Raw genomic sequence first — 11840 nt, 5'->3', positions numbered from 1 at the left:
ACTTACTCCGAGGCACATCATTCTCTCAGTTTATGAAAGGGAATTGTTGGACTTAGTCTTTGCAGTGACTAAGTGGTCACACTATCTCCTAGGACAGAATTTTATTGTACGGGCTGATCAAAAAGCTCTTAAATATCTCCTAGAGGAGAAGCTACATACTGATTCTCAAATCAGATGGCTCGTCAAACTTCTGTTATTTGACTTTTAAATCCAATAAGAAAAAGGCAAGGAAAATGTGGCAGCTGATTCATTATAGAGGGTCCCAGGTGATGAGCTTATGACCTTGATGATAACTGCAGTACCTGAAGAATTATGGAAGGAGATTCAAGGCAGCTAGAACATTGACTCTGAGTTGCAAGCTCTCATCAGCACCTTGCAGACCAAAAACATTACACTTAGCTTAATAACCAACTAAGGAGAAAGGGCAAGTTAGTTATTGGTAGTGACAGCACTTTGAGGACCAAGATCTTGACCTTACGGCACTCTACACCAGCTGGAGGGCACTCATGCATTGATGTTACTACCAGAAAGGTCCTAGCTTATTTTTATTGGAATGGAATCAAAAATAATATCCTTGATTTTGTCCACAAATATTCAATTTGCCAAATGAACAAGTATAACACCAGTGCTTACCCTGGCCTTTTGCAACCCTTGCCTATTCCCTCCCTACCTTTGACTGATATTAATATGGATTTTATTAAAGGATTGCCCAAGTCTAAAGTCAGAACTGTTATTTGGGTCACTGTGGATAGGTTAACTAAATATGGTCATTTTATTACCTTAAATCATCCTTACTATGCACAATCATTGGTGCCTATATTCTTGGATCATATCTATAAGCTTCATGGATTTCCTGCCACAATGACCAGTTATTGGGAACCCATTTTCATTAGCTCTTTTTGGCAAGAATTCATGTCAGTCCATGGAGTTACATCGCAAATTTTCACTATTTATCATCTTCAAACTGATGGGCAAACGGAGGTCCACAATAGATGTTTGGAGACCTATCTAAGATGCTTCTTTAGAGACACTCCCTGTGATTGGTCCTCTTTCTTACCCTTAGTAGAATGGTGGTATAATTCTAGCACTCACTCTGACATTCAAACTTCCCCTTTTGAGTTGCGATATATCTATCCTCCTCCATTGCATCTGACATATCTTCTCGGTGATTCCTCTTTAGATTCTATTGAAGAAGTTGCCTTGCTCAGGGAATTTAAGTTGCAGCTAGCAAAGTTTCATTTGGCTAGAGCATAGCAGAGGATGCAAAGCCAGGCCAATGCTCATAGAACTGATAAACAACTTGTTGTTGGTAATTGGGTTTTTGTTAAACTCCATCTCTACCGGCAATCCACCTTGTCTACTCTTCCATACCACAAGCTTACCTCCAGATATTTTAGCCCTTATCCAATTGTGGAAAGAGTTAGCTCTGTTGCCTATAAACTACTCTTACCTCCTGAACTCCAAATACACCCCGCCTTCCATATTTCCCAACTTAAATTCTACTATGACCTTTCTTCTGAAATCGTTCACCCTCCTGTCATTAATTTTTTCAATCCCTTATGTCCATTCCCTGAAGCTATATTTGCCAGAAGGCTCATCAAAAAGGGTAACAAGGTTGTTGCCCAATGCTTCGTCAAATGGAAGGATCTGGACAATTCATATGCAACATGGGAAGTTGCCGCTGCTTTGAAGACCGGGTTTCCTTCTTTCACCCTTGAGGACAAGGTGTTGCTCATCGGGGATATTGATACACAAATAACAGCTGCAAGTGACGTAGGTAGCTGATTAGGCAGCTGACTAGACAAATTCAAATGGCAGCTAGGCCTCTTCTTTCATATTTCAGTTTGGCGGGAAAGTTAGTTAAGATAGTCACACTTTATATGCACTTGTTATTTTGAATTCCTTTCAATTGTTAATTAATATAAGTAGGGTGATTGTAATAGGGACCTTATGCTATCGTAATACAAATCTGATTTCTCTTCTTCCCATTCTCTCCTCTTCTTTCTCCTTCCCTTATTTTCAAATTCACTATTCCATTGCTCAACTTTATACCAAACTAACTACGAGACATCTCCTTTTGAGAAACTGCTGCCGGATAAGTTAGTGATGGGCAAGTCCCAAATTCTTATCATAAAAACTAATACACCATTCAGGCAAATTTAACACGGTTAAGTTATAAATTAAGCTGAAATATATGTATTATTTAACTATTAGTATTAGTAATAAAAAGAGTATATGAAGACATGTATCATGTATTTATTGGATTGATGCAAATATCGGCTGTGAATAAGTTTTTACCAACCCTATGACTTTCAGTTTTAGATTGCTCATGGATTATCTCTACCAATATAGAGAGTTATACTATCCATTCTCAACACTGTCAAACATAAAATTAGCAACGATATAAAAAATTCCAGCTTCCTAGTGCCAAGCTCGGCTGCTAAATAAGAGATACTCGTCACATGCAAGACTTGGTCCACATGGCGATGGCATTCTCCGTCAAAACCAACCCTAGAAGAACATGACTGGTTGGTAGTACAAAATCTTTTGCTTTAACGAGAAAGTAGCTGCAAGAATTTACAAAAAGCTAACTCACAAGCAAAGGTATCACGCACAAGGCCATTGTGAAGTCAAAAGTTAGACAAACAAGCTGTCCGCCACGAGCTACTAGAAGTCTCAAAGAATGATAGTTTTGCTATTAATTTTTTGTTCATTTGCACCTAATAATGTTATCTTTACCAGACACTAATAATCACATCATCTTCAAGTTCATGTTCCACAGAACTTAACAGTCGGCCAGCCCTCCCCAGCATCCATGAGTTGAGTTCATCCCAACAGAGACAACTATTAACAGATGTTAAACTGTTTCCTCGCACCAAATTATACATTTTAAGAATACAACCAAACTAATGACCACCCAATAGACCCAAAAAACCTAAAGAAACACTTTGGATTGCGCTTATGCCCCTCAGAAGAAATAGAAATATCATATATATAGTACTAAATTATTAGCCAGAAGCCAATGATTTGCTAAAAGAACTTAAGTTTTCCTTTGCCCATGTGAGCTTTCCCATGCTCCACATAACATGCTGCTTTTTGAGTCCCTGTCAAGCCAGAACATGAGTCACCAGCCCCAGCCCCCAGAGTGACTGCAAAGTAGAGATAGATAGTGCAGAGAAAAGCTAGGAGGCCAAGCGCAGTTAGAAGGAATCGGTGGCGCTGAAGTAATGTTGAGCAGCTTCCGAACTCGTCACATCGGGAATATTGTCTCTTGAGTGAGGCTGAAGATGAAAATGCTGTCTGTGTCTGTGACCTTCTATGAGGAGAAGTTATTATGCTGTCAAGAGCCATAACTTTTACAGTGAATCTTCTGCAGCCGATCACAATTCCTGCATATATTTCAATCAACATGGTAAGCACCAAAAGCATCAACAGAAAGCATAGAGCATTAAGAAGTGTTGACGGACTTCAATATGGAAGTGAAATATATTTAGATTCAATGACAGTATGTTGGATTTTGCATTTGTTGCTGCTGATATTTGATCTACCAGAATAATAAGTATTTTAGTCAAAGGAGGAATCTTTGTTTAAATTTAAATTTAATAGGATAAGTTGGTTGAGATAGTTTAGGTTTTTGAATTTGAATATTTATTCTCCTAATTCTGATTTTATGCAGATTCTGTTCTAAAATTGGCTATATAAAGCCTTGTTATGCTTAATAAAATTATTTGAAAGACTTTTTCAATCAATACTTTTAATTTTTTTGCTGCCCCATCTTTTAAAAAACCAACAGTAGTATCAGAGCTTCATTGATCTTACGGGATTGGTGAGTTCTTCCAAAAAACCATTTTCAAATCAATTTTAATCAATATCAATTTTTAAACCCATTTTCAAACATGGCAAGCAGCAGTCTCTCATTCAATGCCCCACAAACTTTCACTGATGAAAACTTTCGAATTTGGTCAGTGAAGATGAAATATTATTTTGAAGCTTTTGAAAAATCAAAGGAAGTTGTGATCTTTGCAACAAATAAACACAATGAAAAAATAGAGAATGCAAGATTGAAATTGTTGAGCATTTTACATGTTAATTTTGAACCTACTTTTGCTGCTATATATTACATAACTTTGAAATGCATGAATTTTTCTTCTGAAAAAGTTTTTCACTACCAAGCCAAGATCTGGAGAAAAATCAACATTGGCTACCTACTTGAGATCTTTCCACTTGTTCCTTATGTGATAAAATTTTTTAGATTGTTTTTATGCGCAAAACCAAAAAGATAAAAAAAAAAAAAAAAAAAACAGAAAGAAATTGCATATGGATGCAAGTTCAAAAACACTTGAAAGAATGCACAAGCACAAATTGCCAAAGTAGAAATTGAGGAAGATCAACCCAATGCAGCAACAAAAGCAAGGAGGAGTGTTGGATTTTGCATTTGTTACTGCTGATATTTGATTTACCAGAATAATAAGTATTTTAGTCAAAGGAGGAGTCTTTGTTTAAATTTAAATTTAATAGGATAAGTTGGTTGAGATAGTTTAGGTTTTTGAATTTGAATATTTATTCTCCTCTGCAGATTCTGTTCTAAAATTGGCTATTTAAAGTCTTGTTATGCTTAATAAAATTATTTGAGAGACTTTTTCAATCAATACTTTTAATATTTTTGCTGCCCCATCTTTTAAAAAACCAACACAGTCAACCCCAAGTAAAGCACCACAGATGGTGGAGGAAGAGAAAAACACAAGTGTGGTGAGCAAAACAACATAGTAACTGTATTTTATGCAATTTCTCAAAAAGATTCGCCCCAAGCAACCCCAAAGGATGTCTATATCAGTAGTAGAGAGACGAAATATAATATTAAAAACAGGATGAATAATATACAACAAAGCAAGAATTACAGAATGGCAATGATGAAAGTAGAAGTAATGGCAAAGACAAGGGCTCGCAAAATAGGCATCTTATGTCTTTCGTCCTTCTTCTTACACTAAATTGGTTAGATGTGCAAATTATATAGATAGGGTCAGAGGGATCAGGAAAAAGATAGAGATGTAAATTATGAATAGCCAAGAATAACCTGGGAGAGAGCATGATGAAGATGATTACTGCTCACTTAGTTTTGGTCACAACTATGAATAATAACTAACATGTTTAATTGAGATTCATCTAATTTACTTGTTCATAATCAATTTTACCAAGAATGGTTTCATACACTATCCATTTCTAAAGGAAAGGGGAGATCCATTAAGATGGGAAATACATCAAATAAAGCAATATATTCAGGCATTATTTACTAGCATCTGTGATTGATTCCTATAGCCACTTGGACTGAGTTCATGCACCATCACGGAATTGTGGATTCTTCCCCACAGATAAGATGATACTCAGTAGATGATGGCAGCATCAAAAAAAAATCTAGAAAATGCCAATGCAGAAATCCACTTTAAAGTTCAAATTGGGGAACTAAGCTAAATAAGTTTTTGATAGAGGGGGGAACTAGGTCCAATTACTCCTTCGATAAACTTAAACCATTTCTGTGTAGGAGTTTGAAAATTATAAACCCAATAGCAGAAATTCAGCATGCAGATAACACGCTCACTAGCAGTCATTCAGCGGCTTGTTTTTATTAGGAATTAACATATTTGACTCTATACTCCAAATTGGGAAAATATGTTCAAAAATCCTATTGACATTAAATCTACAGAATCACAAAAATCCCTATGGATCTTAATTCAATAGAACCTAAGTTGAATAGTTCCCAAAAAAATCTAAAGGAGCAAGTACAACGAACAGTCAAAATAATGGAGAACTCAATTAATTGAATTAATGATAAAAATCGATACAACGAGCCAAAATATTCGGGGGGGAAATGTTAAACACAGCAGATCTGAAAAAATGAAAAGGATGTACTTACGATTGAAGCAAAACAAAAATGAAAGGAGCCGTCCAACCGATCGGAGCAAATGCGCTGGGTTAAAGCAATTGTCCTTTTCGTTATCAGGAAATTGATTGAAGGGAGTAAAACGATCTCCCTATTTTCACACGAAATAGCCTATTTCCGCAAATGTGAGAGAGAGGAACAGCCTTGTGTCGCGGCACGATGAGAGGAGAGCTGCTGGCGACAACACGGAGCGTCTACGCACTTTCTCAATGTTAAGAACATGAGAAGGAGAGAGAGAGAGATGAAATTGCAATATTGCGCGTACGAGATATGGGCACTTTATATAATTGTCAGCTTTGGGACTTTTTGGTTTGCTGTTTGGTGAAGCTGGAATATTATTTATTTATTTTCAACTGGAATATTATTACTGATATCGGTTTTGTTTGACCCTTGGGTTGATCCAAGGGTCGGATCTTCATTTTAACTCCTGTACGCCCCGGTGGTGCGCTCCATGTATTTCTCCTCCTTTTTTCTTTTTTCTTTTTCTTCAGTAATTCGCTCCATGGGTGGAATCTTGGCGGTGAGAAATTTAAAAATAGCCAGATTTACAACTGGTCATTCAAAAATACCTCAATTTTAAAAGTAATCGAAATTTAGTTATTTTTCATGTAAAGATAAATCTGAGCGAAAACACTGTTCAAAACCCGAAAAATACGCACGTATATTATACTAGAGTTCCAGCATAAGTATGCTTGAACTCCAGCATATTATACGAGAGTTCCAGGATAACTATGCTGGAACTCCAGCATAATATGTTGGAGTTCCAGCATAAGTACACTAGAACTCCAGCATAATATACTGGAGTTCCAGCAAGTATAAATGTCCAGTATAATATACTGGAGTTTGGAGCACCGGTGCTCCAGTCTCCTGTATATTATACAGGAGTCAGCAAAGTATACCGGTCCAGCATAATATGCTGGAGTTCGTACACAGATGCACCGAACTCCCGTATATTATGCGGGACTGGTCTTTGTTGCAGCAAAATAGTGGCTATTTTTCATTAACTTCGTAAACGGTGGCTATTTTTGAATGACCAGTCTGAAAACTGGCTATACCGTGCTATTTTAACATCTTGGTGGGCGTTTGGACATAAGAATGGGGCATTTGCATTTATACCCGCTTTTTGTGTCACATTTTAACTTGTGTCCGCTTTGCAAAAACAATTGCAAATGCACCCGCTTTTTCGCATAACTTCAGCACACAGGGCTGAAGTTGCAAAGGCAATCATGCAAAACTTCAGCATTCTAGTAGTCGGGCCTGAAGTTCAGCTCTAGAGCTGAAGTTTTTGTATTGTAACTGAAAACTTCAGCTCTATAGCTGAAGTTTTTGTGTTGTAAGCGAACTTCAGCTCTAGAGCTGAAGTTTTTGTGTTGTAACTGGAAACTTCAGCTCTAGAGCTGAAGTTTTTGTGTTGTAACTAGGAAACTTCAAGTTTTTGTGTTGTAACTGAGAGATCTTGTTCCCTACTAAATGAAGTGACAGATCTTCGTCCACTGACATCCAGAGATGGTTTTCTGCCAATCATTGTATAGTACATGTTACTTAAAAAAGAAAACGAAGACACTGGAAAGATAACTGCAGTTCCTCTGTTGATGTTCTCCCAAGTTCTAAGCAAGGAAAAAGTCTTTCCTTCTTTTCAAATTAAGCATTGAATATAAGAAAGCAATTCTTTCTTTTCTTGTAAATCAATGGGATAAATGAAGCTTTCTCTTGAACAGCTGGGTATAAATACCAACTCTGAAAATATAAAATCATCTCCTGTTAATCTTTTTGTGTCTTTTTACTGTAGCTTCCAAGAATGAATTTTGTGATATATTAGTTAGAGAATATAGCACTCTCTTTTGTCTCATTTTGCTCGACCTGGCTTGGGTTTCACAAAGTTTGTGCAGAAATATTTAAATAGAAGCAATTGCCTTACAAAAATGCTTTCCAACAGTGAGCAATCCAATACAAACCTTACTGGTAACTTAAACTTTTTTTTAAGACTAATTTGCTGTAAATTTGGGGCAGAAGTATAATTGTCAAACTGTTCAATTAAAAAAAAATTGACCTTATAACTAAAGCAGCGTTGCTTCTGGAGATAAATACCAATTTATTTTGTAACTTGAAGAAGAAAAGGAGGAGGAGAAAGAGGACTGAAGTTATTTAAAAAGTGGGTACAAGTTAAAAGTTTTAAAAAAATGGGTATAGGTTAAATAGGGCGCCCGTGCAATTTTAAAATTCCAAAATAGGGGGAAAAAATTTCAAGTGAAAATGGTATTTGAAATTTAGAGTAGTGTTTGGACATGAATATAATTTTGGGTTGTTTTTGAAGTTTTGTGAGTGATTTGAGTGAAAATTTTGAAAAAAAGTTTTTTAGAGTTTTTAAAATTTTCGAAAATTTCTAAAATGCATCTTCTAGGAAAAATTGAAAAATTTATGAACAAATGCTGATTTCGGGAAAAAAATTGGAAAAAGGAGAAAAAATTCTCCAAACGGGCTCTTAATTTGACCCTTTTTATTTGATTTTCCTTTTCTCTTCCTATCCATCTATTTCGAGAAGATAACTTGAGCTTTTTCAAGATTTATGATCTGATTGATCATCTCACACCTTCTAGAATCTAGAGCGATAAATAAAAGGGATCAAGCCAATTAGATGACGGAGACATTCCTTTTTGTGTTGGCAATTAGAAGCTCAAATGTACTCCCCGTTATTTAGTTTCCCAATTTATTAAATTTATATCTATATTATATTAAAAGAAGGGTAGTGAAGCATGATGTTAAGCCAAGTAGCAAGCTAAAATAAAGCTACTTGGCAATTTTAAAATAACATTAATAATTAAAAAAATTGTAGAAAATTCTTATGGACATGAAATGTTGAGAGTACAAGGAAGGCACTTATAGCTTGGGATAGATTGTGTTGTCCAAGGGTAGCAGGTGGTTTGAATTTGATGGATACAGGCACATGGAACAAAGCTGCGATGTGCAAGCTACTATGGAACTTGTGTAAAAAAAAGGATAAATTATGGGTGCAATGGGTTCATGTATACTATAAAAAGTACAATCCTGGCTGGGGGACTGAACCAAAGCAGGTATCTTGGGTGATTCAAAAAATCTTTAAATCCAAGAAATATTTTGCAGAAGCTGGTTACACAAAGGATGATGTATTAGAATGAAGACTTTCAGTATTAAAGATGTGTACTTGAAGAATAGAGGAGAATTCAGTAAAGTTTCATGGAGAAGGATCATCTGGAACAATGCTAGATTATCAAAATGGATATTCATGATATATTTGGCTGCTCACAGAAGACTCCAAATAAGAGACAGATTGAAAAGGTGGGGATGTGTAGAAGATGACTCATGTCCGTTATGCAATGCAGAAGCAGAGACCATGAATCACTTATTCTTTGTATGCCCATTCTCAAAGATAATATGGGTTACTATGTTACGATGGCTGAAGATTGTTAGACCAGTTATGGATTGGGAACATGAGCTGCAATGGGCTGAACAACACTGTCGTGGTAGAAGTGCAGCTGCTGAAATCTACAGGATGATACTGGTTGGTAGCATATACTATATTTGGCAAGAAAGGAGTGCTAAAGTCTTTCAAGAAATACAGAGAACTGCTGAAACAATTACTAGAAGTTTAGCACAAGATATACATTGTAGAGGAAATGTAAAGAAATGCTTGAAAAGGAAACTGATTGAATTGAATTCTTATCCTACTGTTTAGTGAAATGTATAGATAGAGATACGGGGAGATTAGAGGAAAGGAAGAAGTAGCTTAGTCTATGGCGTATGTCCAGAACAAGCTATAGCAAATCAGTGTAAAAATTACTTGGTAATAAAAGTTTTAGTTACCAAAAAAAAATTAAAAATTATAAATGGAAACATAATTAATGGAAGTGCTTGAATGAATCTTATACATAATCTAAATAGATCTTAGACAAATCTAATATATATATATATATATATATATATATATATATATATATATATATTTGTATTTGACTAACATAGTCAAATCTATATTTATATCTATATCTATATCTATATCTATATTTATATCTATATATTGATTCACTCATAGATTTTCTTTTATATTAACTAGAATTATGAAGGTAAAAATTTAATTTAAAAACTATAAAAGAAAAAAAGAAAAAAATATAGAAAGACGTAAATTGAGATAACCTATGTCTATTTATACTTTGGAGCAAGTTAAAATATAAAATAAAACTAAAATTTACTTAAGATATTAAAGATTAATTGACTTTAAAATTTTAAAAAATTCAAGCAGCAAAATTAGATCCTATATAAAGTTATTTATAAGGTAAGAAAAAATTAAATAATCAGTAAAAAATATTTTAATAACAAGAATAATAAAGTCATATTAATATTGATAAATCGGGCAAACGAATATTTTATATGTAAATATGTGACGACCCGGCCAGTCGTCTCATGAGTTACCGCTCTGTTTTCCCCCACTTCAGCTACTTTATGATTCGTTATCCGTGTTTTATGTGATCGGGTTGATTAGTTTGAGTTCGGAGAGGATTTTGGTAAGAAATGAGACACTTAGTCTCTTTTAAGAAGGCTTAAGTTGAAAAATTCAACCAGATATTGACTTATGTGTTAGAGGGATCGGATGTGAGTTCCGATGGTTCGGTTAGCTTCGGGAGGTGATTTGTGACTTAGAAGCGCGATCGGAATAGGTTTTGGAGTTGTAGAGAAGATGTAGGCTTGAATTGACGAAATAGATATTTGGCAATTTCCGGTTGATAGGCGAGATTTTAATATAGGGGTCAGAATGGAATTCCGAGAGTTTCAGTAGCTTCGTTGTGTCATTTGGGATGTGTGTGCAAAATTTCAGGTCATTCGGACGTGATTTGATAGACTTTTTGATCGAAAGCATAATTTAAGAGTTCTTGGAGTTCTTAGGCTTGAATCCTATGTTAAATTGATGATTTGATGTTGTTGTAAGCGTTTCGAAGTGTTGAACAAGTTTGAACGATGTCATGGGAAGTGTTGGTACAATTAGTTTGAAGTTTCGGAGGTCCCAGATAGGTTCCGGGATGTTTTAGGCCGAAAATCATAGCTGCAACAGTTCCAGGAGGGTTGCAGGCCCCAAAACTCACCCACGCGGTCCGCACAAAAATAAGTGCGCCTGCGGTGAGTGCAGTGAGGACCGCACAAAAGCGGGCGCGGGCGCGGTAGGTGTCGTGCGGACCACACAAAAGTGGGCGCGGCCGCGGTGAAGAAACGTTCTGCTGGTCCTACTTTGGAAGCTCATATCTTTTGATATATAAGTAATTTTGAGATGATTCAAAAATCCAAGTTGTAGCCCTTCGTGTATAGTTTCCAGAAAAGTAAAGATATCGCAATTTAGACATCTGTAGCGAACGTTATAGCCAAAATACTAAAGCATGTCACTGCAGAGGAAGGCCTGTGCGACCGCGGTTGTTTTTGCGCGGACCGCACTGGCTAGCGCGGACCGAGGTCGATTTGATGCGGCCCGTGGTGGCGGAAATCTGAGGGGTACTCTATAAATACGAGGTTTTGGATTTTATTTAATATTTTGACCTAGAGAGCTCGGATTTTGATGATTTTTCGAAGGTTTTTCAAGAAATTCATCGGGGTAAGTGATTTTAACTCAGATTTGGCTGGAGTACATGAATCTATCACTGAATTCATCATTTAATTCGTGATTTGGGATGTAATTTGGGAAGAAAATTGTGAAACCTTTCAAAAATGTAAAACGATGATTTGAGGGACCAAATGGTATCTGAATTGGATAATTTTGGTATGGTTAGACTCGTGAGAGTATAAGGATTCTAGTTTTGTGAATTTTGTCAAATTTGAGACGTGGGCCCGGGGCTCAGGTTTTGGTAATTTCGGGAACAGGGCCCTTTGTTGATTGTTTTCG

At 36.0% G+C, this 11840-nt stretch overlaps 2 protein-coding genes and 1 long non-coding RNA gene across 3 annotated transcripts; 2 read left to right on the top strand and 1 right to left on the bottom strand.

Moving 5' to 3' along the window:
• Window positions 1-1260: 1260 nt before the first annotated feature.
• On the top strand, window positions 1261-1785 carry LOC142182302 (uncharacterized). The gene has a single exon (XM_075256523.1). It carries the CDS (start codon window positions 1261-1263, stop codon window positions 1783-1785), a length of 525 nt encoding a protein of 174 aa, XP_075112624.1.
• An 891-nt stretch (window positions 1786-2676) lies between these two features.
• Window positions 2677-6192, bottom strand: LOC107771143 (uncharacterized). The gene is made up of 2 exons (XR_001644762.2): window positions 5912-6192; window positions 2677-3389 (listed from the first exon to the last, which is right to left on the bottom strand). It is a non-coding gene; the product is annotated as an uncharacterized LOC107771143 (long non-coding RNA).
• Window positions 6193-9089: 2897 nt separating this feature from the next.
• LOC142182301 (uncharacterized) lies at window positions 9090-9650 on the top strand. The gene has a single exon (XM_075256522.1). The coding sequence runs from the start codon at window positions 9090-9092 to the stop codon at window positions 9648-9650; it is 561 nt and encodes a 186-aa protein (XP_075112623.1).
• The last annotated feature ends 2190 nt before the right edge of the window (window positions 9651-11840 follow it).

Source organism: Nicotiana tabacum, chromosome 6 (assembly GCF_000715075.1).
Source record: "Nicotiana tabacum cultivar K326 chromosome 6, ASM71507v2, whole genome shotgun sequence".
Taxonomy (NCBI): Eukaryota; Viridiplantae; Streptophyta; class Magnoliopsida; order Solanales; family Solanaceae; genus Nicotiana; species Nicotiana tabacum.
This window is presented reverse-complemented; position numbering and strand designations above follow the sequence as displayed.

What these genes read in the sequence shown, in the direction of transcription:
- LOC142182302 (XM_075256523.1), top strand. Translation starts at nt 1,261, where the DNA reads ATGCAAAGCCAGGCCAATGCTCATAGAACTGATAAACAACTTGTTGTT.
- LOC142182301 (XM_075256522.1), top strand. Translation starts at nt 9,090, where the DNA reads ATGAAGACTTTCAGTATTAAAGATGTGTACTTGAAGAATAGAGGAGAA.